Source organism: Oncorhynchus keta, unplaced genomic scaffold (genome assembly GCF_023373465.1).
Source record: "Oncorhynchus keta strain PuntledgeMale-10-30-2019 unplaced genomic scaffold, Oket_V2 Un_contig_5056_pilon_pilon, whole genome shotgun sequence".
Taxonomy (NCBI): domain Eukaryota; kingdom Metazoa; phylum Chordata; class Actinopteri; order Salmoniformes; family Salmonidae; genus Oncorhynchus; species Oncorhynchus keta.
The window spans coordinates 20,478-29,972 of NW_026288099.1; the positions used below are offsets into that span (position 1 = coordinate 20,478).

At 53.4% G+C, this 9,495-nt stretch overlaps 1 protein-coding gene across 1 annotated transcript; it reads left to right on the forward strand.

Moving 5' to 3' along the window:
* Positions 1-1,513: 1,513 nt before the first annotated feature.
* On the forward strand, positions 1,514-9,288 carry LOC127925091 (uncharacterized; the record flags this gene model as incomplete). Its single annotated transcript, XM_052509896.1, has 2 exons — positions 1,514-1,563; positions 8,595-9,288. Coding segments are annotated over exons 1-2 (744 nt in total), but the record flags the coding sequence as incomplete, so codon positions are not given.
* Between the last annotated feature and the right edge of the window lie 207 nt (positions 9,289-9,495).

Here is a 9,495-nt window from a genome sequence, read left to right on the forward strand (position 1 = left end):
ACCGCTCATACTAAAAATCAATCTGAACCTGTACTATAATAAAAAAATATAACATGACATCAGTCTTATACAACCACATGTATACCTACCATGGGAGGCTTCTGAGGGGAGGAAGTGTGACGACCCTCCCACTCTGTCTGCCGTATTCTCTCTTTGTTCTTGTTTCCTTATTAGATGCCGGTGGGCGGAGTTGGGAGGGTCGTGAGCTACATGGGAAAACCTGGGCCAGGTGTCTCCCAGGATAAATATACCTCTTCCACATTCATGGGAGAGACTCTCTCCATGCAGACACCTTTTGTAGATTGTGTTGTGGTTCTTGGTGGCCTTTTGTTTGTTTGCTTTGACACCTTTCATCACCCGGCATTATCACATTCATGCATGCAAAACACTCACTTACACTACTGATTACTGATTACACACACCATTGTATATTATACTTAGTTGCTTTAGTTAATAAAGATATATTTTGCTACTCCTTATCTCCACGTTGTCTCCCTTTGTTACAGGCTTTGAGCCGGTTCCAGTGGTCCTTCTGTAGCTCAGTTGGTAGAGCATGGCGCTTGTAACGCCAGGGTAGTGGGTTCGATTCCGGGACCACCCATATGTAGAATGTATGCACACATGACTGTAAGTCGCTTTGGATAAAAGCGTCTGCTAAATGGCATTTATTATTATTATTATTATTATCATTTCCCTGAACTGTCTGAACATCAAGTCACTTCTCTTCTCTGGTGTCTGACTGAGAGACAAGCAAAATATCAACAGACAATTACGTTTTCATGATGACTATGAATAATAATGATGCGCTAAAAGGTGACTAATGAATGATGCAACAGGCAGATTGGGCATGCCATGATTGGACTCTGACAGGAAACAGGAAGTACAGCAGATCATCGTGGGTGTGATTAATGAGAGGGTTATGTGTGTATGTGTGTGTGTGTGTGTGTGTGTGTGTGTGTGTGTGTGTGTGTGTGTGTGTGTGTGTGTGTGTGTGTGTGTGTGTGTGTGTGTGGTGTGTGTGTGTGTGTGTGTGTGTGTGTGTGTGTGTGTGTGTGTGTGTGTGTGTGTGTGTGTGTGTGGTGTGCGTGTGTGCGTGCATGTTCAGGGAGGAAGTCTGTCAAATACATGCCAAATTAAGTGAGTTTATTCATTCTTTTCCTTATCGAGACCTTTGTCTCTGAGCAAAGCATAGTTCTGAGATATTCATCATCACCTCCCAGATTTGAGAACTTTTTTAAAGTGAATTCCCTAAGATCCCTATGATCCCTATGATCCCTAAGATCCCTAAGATCCCTATGATCCCTAAGATCCCTAAGATCCCTAAGATCCCTATGATCCCTAAGATCCCTAAGATCCCTATGATCCCTAAGATCCCTAAGATCTCTAAGATCCCTATGATCCCTAAGATCCCTAAGATCCCTATGATCCCTAAGATCCCTAAGATCCCTATGATCCTTAAGATCCCTAAGATTCCCTAAGATCCCTAAGATCCCTAAGATCCCTAAGATTCCCTATGATCCCTATGATCCCTAAGATCCCTATGATCCCTAAGATCCCTAAGATGTTCCTCTGATTTCTGCCATATCAATTCTGTTATAGTCTCAGACCTTATTTTAGTGTTTTCTATCCAATGCTACCAATTATATGGATATCCTTTTTTTATTTTTATTTTTTTATTTCGCCTTTATTTAACCAGGTAGGCTAGTTGAGAACAAGTTCTCATTTGCAACTGCGACCTGGCCAAGATAAAGCATAGCAGTGTGAACAGACAACACAGAGTTACACATGGAGTAAACAATTAACAAGTCAATAACACAGTAGGAAAAAAAGGGGGAGTCTATATACATTGTGTGCAAAAGGCATGAGGAGGTAGGCGAATAATTACAATTTTGCAGATTAACACTGGAGTGATAAATGATCAGATGGTCATGTACAGGTAGAGATATTGGTGTGCAAAAGAGCAGAAAAGTAAATAAATAAAAACAGTATGGGGGTGAGGTAGGTAAAAATGGGTGGGCTATTTACCGATAGACTATGTACAGCTGCAGCGATCGGTTAGCTGCTCAGATAGCAGATGTTTGAAGTTGGTGAGGGAGATAAAAGTCTCCAAGTTCAGCGATTTTGCAATTCGTTCCAGTCACAGGCAGCAGAGAACTGGAACGAAATGCGGCCAAATGAGGTGTTGGCTTTAGGGATGATCAGTGAGATACACCTGCTGGATCCTGGATCCTGGCTTCTGGGTAACAGGCAGTTTACTTTGGACACGTCATTCAGACAGGAAGTGGAGAAAAAGGGGCCTATCCCTAAGAAGTTTTAAGGATCATAATCTTTTTTTCAATTTTCGCCTAAAATGACATACTCAAATCTAACTACCTGTAGCTCAGGACCTGAATCAAGGATATGTATATTATTGGTACCATTGGAAATGGAACACTTTGAAGTTTGTGTAAATGTGAAATTAATGTAGAATAATTAAGGGTGTTAGATCTGGTCAAAGAGACAGATCTTTACCAGAGAGAACAGTGGGTTCAAACTGGAGAACCCAGTCCCTACATTTGAATATAAAAATAGATTTTTATCAAACAAACAAAACTATGCTACCTTTTATATCTGCGACACTCAGGATGACAAATCAGAACAAGATCACTGAATGTAAGTACATTATTTACCTTCAGAGGTGAATGTATCAAACCAGTTGCTGTGATAAAAACATTGTGTTGTTGTGTACTCTCCTCAAACAATAGCATGGTATTTTTTCACTGTATTAGCTACTGTAAATTGGACAGTGCAGTTAGATTAACAGGAATGTAAGCTTTCTGCCCGTATAAGACATGTCTATGTCACGGAAATGTGGATGTTACTTACAACGTCATTCTAGTCACATTAGTGCACGTTAGCAACAACCGTCCCGATTTAGGGACACCGATCTCATCATTGTACATTTGTTAAATGTCCATGGAGGTTTCCATATTGATATAGAACAAGAGAAAAACAGCCTCTCCTAAGGGTCTAACACACCCATTTTCTCACATCACACAGAAGCTAGAATGACATAGTGAATACAGCACGCTCCTAATGTGGAGGACGACCTCCCTGCAAAAAAAAAAAAAACAGACCAGTCTGACCATTTTACGCCTAGTTATTTTGAGCGATGTCAGTAAAACTTCGGACCCAGAAGTGTTTTTCAGTTGTAAAGTTGTGTTTATTTATTTAAGATTCCAAACCGTCATTTTCTTAGCACATCTAGTGACTAAATGACTGCATAGGTTTCAAGTGTTATGCTAGCTAGTCTTGGGTATTAATGAGAAGTTACAGGAGAGACGGAATGATCAGGATAACACAATGTAAACTGATGATCGGGAATACCATTTTTTAAAGTTTACGCACAGGCCATTGTCTCCTCTGGGTTCATATTGCTTTAATAATGTTAGTAAAATATCAACAAGTGTTTGAAAATGATATATGTCATCATTAGAATTATGCCTTAGTGGATTGACTTGATGGATCAGCTTCTCACGTGAGCTTAATCGGCAGGTTAGTGGTTAAGAATATATATCTTTACCATTCTGGTGGTCAATAAGCTATTGAAATGTGCTAAGAATAATGACTTTGCAGTTTGTGAAGAGACGTTTATTGTATCAAGACATGAGGAGCCTGACAAAAGCCAGCTAGGGCACCTGATTGGTAGGGATAATTAGGCATCTGATTGGTAGGGATAATTAGGCACATGATTGGATAATTATTTTATTTATTTATTTCACCTTTATTTAACCAGGTAGGCAAGTTGAGAACAAGTTCTCATTTACAATTACGACCTGGCCAAGATAAAGCAATGCAGTTCAACACATACAACAACACAGAGTTACACATGGAGTAAAACAAACATACAGTCAATAATACAGTAGAAAAATAAGTCTATATACAATGTGAGCAAATGAGGTGAGATAAGGGAGGTAAAGGCAAAAAAGGCCATAGTGGCGAAGTAAATACAATATAGCAAGTAAAACACTGCAATGGTATATTTGCAGTGGAAGAATGTGCAAAGTAGAGATAGAAATAATCCTCTTCTTCTGACGAGAAGTAAGAGAGGTCGGACCAATGTGCAGCGTGGTAAGTGTCCATTTTAATATATGAAACTGAACACTACAAAAATACAAAATAACAACGTGAATGAACAAACGAAAATCGAAACAGTCCCATATGGTACAAACACAGACACAGGAAACAATCACCCACAACTCAAAAGTGAAACTAGGCTACCTAAGTATTGTTCTCTGGGGCAGCAGCGTAACCTAGTGGTTAGAGCGTTGGACTAGTAACCGCAAGGTTGTGAGTTCAAACCCCTGAGCTGACAAGGTACAAATCTGTCGTTCTGCCCCTGAACAGGCACTGTTCCCAGGCCGTCATTGAAAATAAGAATGTGTTCTTAACTGACTTGCCTGGTTAAATAAAGGTAAAATAAATACAAATAAATAAATAAAATCAGGGACAACGATTGACAGCTTCCTCTGATTGAGAACCATACCATACCACTCCCCACCCACTACCCAGCGTCATTCCCCACCCACTACCCAGCGTCATTCCCCACCCACTACCCAGTGTCGCTCCCCACCCACTACCCAGCGTCATTCCCCACCCACTACCCAGCGTCATTCCCCATCCACTACCCAGCGTCGCTCCCCGCCCACTACCCCCAACTACCCAGCGTCGCTCCCCACCCACTAACCCCCACTACCCAGTGTCGCTCCCCACCCACTGACCCAGCGTCACTCCCCCCACCCACTACCCAGCGCCGCTCCCCGCCCACTACCCCCCACTACCCAGCGTGCTCCCCCACCCAATAACCCCCCACTACCCAGCGTCGCTCCCCACCTACTACCCAGCGCCGCTCCCCGCCCACTGCCCCCCCCACTACCCAGCGTCGCTCCCCACCCAATAACCCCCACTACCCAGCGTCACTCCTACCCACTACCCAGCGTCCCTCCCACCCACTACCCAGCGTCATTCCCCACCCACTACCCAGCGTCATTCCCCACCCACTACCCAGCGTCGCTGCCTATCCACTACACACTATCACTCCCCACCCACTACCCAGCATCACTCCCCAGCGTCGCTCCCCACCCACTACCCAGCGTCATTCCCCATCCACTACACACTATCACTCCCCACCCACTACCCAGCATCACTCCCCAGCGCGCTCCCGCCCACTACCCCCCACTACCCAGCGTCACTCCCTACCCACTACCCAGCGTCATTCCCCACCCACTACCCAGCTTCGCTCCCCACCACTACCCCCACTACCCAGCGTCCCTCCCAGCATCACTCCCCAGCGTCGCTCCCCCACCCACTAACCCATCCACTACCCAGCGTCACTACCCAGCATCACTCCCCACCCACTACCCAGCGTCGCTCCCGCCCACTACCCCCAACTACCCAGCGTCGCTCCCCACCCACTAACCCCCCACTACCCAGTGTCGCTCCCCACCCACTGACCCAGCGTCACTCCGCACCCCCTACCCAGCGTCATTCCCCACCCACTACCCCACCCACTACCCAGCGTCACTCCCCCCACTACCCAGCGTCACTCCCCACCCACTACCCAGCGTCATTCCCCACCCACTACCCCCCACTACCCCCCCACTACCCAGCGTCACTACCCCACCCACTACCCAGCGTCACTCCCCACCCACTACCCAGCGTCATTCCCGCCCACTACCCAGCGTCGCTCCTCACCCACTACTCAGCGTCACTCCCCACCCACTACCCAGCGTCGCTCCCCGCCCACTACCCCCCACTACCCAGCGTCGCTCCCCACCCAATAACCCCCCACTACCCAGCGTCCCTCCCCACCCACTACCCAGCGTCACTCCGCACCCCCTACCCAGCGTCACTCCCCCACCCACTACCCCACCCACTACCCAGCCACTCCCCCACCCACTACCCAGCGTCATTCCCCATCCACTACCCAGCGTCGCTCCCTACCCACTACCCAGCGTCCCTCCCCACCCACTACCCAGCGTCACTCCCCACCCACTGCCCAGCGTCATTCCCATCCACTACCCAGCGTCATTCCCCATCCACTACCCAGCACGCTCCCCACCCACTACCCCCCCCACTACCCAGCGTCCCTCCCCAGCATCACTCCCCAGCGCGCCCCCGCCCACTACCCCCACTACCCAGCGTCACTCCCCACCCACTACCCAGCGTCACTCCCCACCCACTACCCAGCGTCATTCCCCACCCACTACCCAGCGTCGCTCCCCACCCACTACCCAGCGTCGCTCCCCATCCACTACCCAGCGTCACCCCACCCACTACCCAGCACGCTCCCCACCCACTACCCAGCGTCAATCCCCATCCACTACCCAGCGTCGCTCCCCACCCACTACCCAGCGATCATTCCCCATCCACTACCCAGCGTCACTACCCAGCGTCGCTCCCCGCCCACTACCCCCCAACTACCCAGCGTCGCTCCCCACCCACTAACCCCCCACTACCCAGTGTCGCTCCCCACCCACTGACCCAGCGTACCCGCACCCCTACCCAGCGTCACCCCCACCCACTACCCAGCGTCATTCCCCGCCCACTACCCAGCGCTCCTCACCCACTACTCAGCGTCCTCCCCCACCCACTACCCAGCGTCATTCCCCACCCACTACCCAGCGTCATTCCCCACCCACTACCCAGCGTCATTCCCCACCCACTACCCAGCGTCGCTCCTCACCCACTACTCAGCGTCACTCCCCACCCACTACCCAGCGTCATTCCCCACCCACTACCCAGCGTCACTCCCCACCCACTACCCAGCGTCATTCCCCGCCCACTACCCAGCGTCGCTCCTCACCCACTACTCAGCGTCACTCCCACCCACTACCCAGCGTCGCTCCCCGCCCACTACCCCCCACTACCCAGCGTCGCTCCCCACCCAATAACCCCCACTACCCAGCGTCACTCCCCACCCACTACCCCACCTACTACCCAGCGTCGCTCCCCGCCACTACCCCCACTACCCAGCGTCGCTCCCCACCCAATAACCCCCCACTACCCAGCGTCACTCCCCACCCACTACCCAGCGTCCTCCCCACCCCACTACCCTACCCACTACCCAGCGTCATTCCCCACCCACTACCCAGCGTCCCTCCCCACCCACTACCCAGCGTCATTCCCCACCCACTACCCAGCGTCATTCCCCATCCACTACCCAGCGTCGCTGCCTACCCACTACCCAGCGTCATTCCCCACCCACTACCCAGCGTCATTCCCCATCCACTACCCAGCGTCGCTGCCTACCCACTACCCACCCACTACCCAGCGTCCCTCCCCACCCACTGCCCAGCGTCATTCCCCACCCACTACCCAGCTCATTCCCCATCCACTACACACTATCACTCCCCACCCACTACCCAGCTTCGCTCCCCCACCCACTACCCCCCACTACCCAGCGTCCCTCCCCAGCATCACTCCCCAGGCGTCGCTCCCGCCCACTACCCCCACTACCCAGCGTCACTCCCCACCCACTACCCAGCGTCACTCCCCACCCACTACCCTACCCACTACCCAGCGTCATTCCCCACCCACTACCCAGCGTCGCTGCTACCCACTACCCAGCGTCATTCCCCATCCACTACACACTATCACTCCCCACCCACTACCCAGCTTCGCTCCCCACCCACTCCCCACCCACTACCCAGCGTCCCTCCCCAGCATCACTCCCCACCCACTACCCAGCGTCGCTCCCCGCCCACTACCCCCCACTACCCAGCGTCGCTCCCCACCCACTAACCCCCACTACCCAGCGTCGCTCCCCACCCACTACCCAGCGTCACTTCCTACCCACAACCCACCCACTACCCAGTGTCACTCCCCACCCACTACCCACCGTCACTCCCCACCCACTACCCAGCGTCCTCCTACCCACTCCCCACCCACTACCCAGCGTCCCTCCCTACCCACTCCCCACCCACTACCCAGCGTCACTCCCCACCCCACTCACCCAGAGTCACTCCCCACCCACTACCCAGCGTCCTCCCTACTCACCCACAACGCACCCACTACTCAGCGTCCTCCCCACCCACTACCCACCGTCACTCCCCACCCACTACCCACCGTCCTCCCCACCCACTACTCACCGTCCTCCCCACTCACTACCCACCGTCCTCCCCACCCACTACCCACCGTCCTCCCCACCCACTACCCAGAGTCGCTCCCCACCCACTACCCAGCGTCCCTCCTACCCACAACCCACCCACTACCCACCGTCACTCCCCACCCACTACCCACCGTCCTCCCCACCCCTACCCTCCTCCCCACCCACTACCCAGCGTCCCTCCCTACCCACTCCCCACCCACTACCCAGCGTCACTCCCCACCCACTACCCAGCGTCACTCCCCACCCACTACCCAGAGTCCTCCCCACCCACTACTCCCCCAGCGTCTCCCTCCTCACCCACAACGCACCCACTACTCAGCGTCCTCCCCACCCACTGCCAGCGTCCCTCCTACCCACTCCCACTACCCAGCGTCCTCCCACCCACTCCCCACCCACTGCTCAGCTCCCCACCCACTACCCACCGTCCTCCCCACCCACTACCCAGGGTCCTCCCCACCCACTACCCAGGGTCGCTCCCACCCACTACCCAGCATCGCTCCCCGCCCACTACCCAGCATCGCTCCCCCGCCCACTACCCAGGGCACGCTCCCACCCACTACCCAGGGTGGCTCCTCCCCCACTACCCAGGCGTGGCTCCACCCACTACCCAGCGTGGCTCCCCGCCCACTACCCAGCGTCGCTCCGCCCACTACCCAGCGTCGCTCCGCCCACTACCCAGCGTCGCTCCCCGCCCACTACCCAGCGTGGCTCCGCCCACTCACCCAGCGTCGCTCCCGCCCACTACCCAGGCGTCGCTCCCGCCTACTGCCCAGCGTCGCTCACGCCCTGCCAGGCGTCGCTCCCCGCCCACTGCCACGTCGCTCACCACCCACTACACCCAGCGTCTCCGCCCACTACCCCAGCGCTCCCGCCCACTACCCAGCGTCGCTCCGCCCACTACCCAGCGTCGCTCACCCCACTACCCAGGCGTCGCTCCGCCCACTACCCAGCGTCGCTCCGCCCACTACCCAGCTCCGCCCACTACCCAGCTGCCTCGCCCACTACCCAGGCGTGGCCTCGCCCACTACCCAGCGCTCCCGCCCACTACCCAGGCGTCGCTCCCCGCCCACTACCCCGCGCGCCACCACCCACTACCCAGCCTCGCTCCGGCCATTGATCCTCCCTCTCCTGTGCTCTTGGTATGAATCACTGACCCCTGAAACAATAATGATTTCTCTTCAGAGAGAAACAAAAGAGATCCCTCATATGAAGTAGCACAACAGAAGGACATTGATGAAGGTATACTTATTCTCTTCTGTCAATAATAGCATTGTGTTTTTCATCCTCATCTAAATGAACGGTACTTACTAACCCTGACGCCTGAAACAAACCTGATTTCTCTTCAG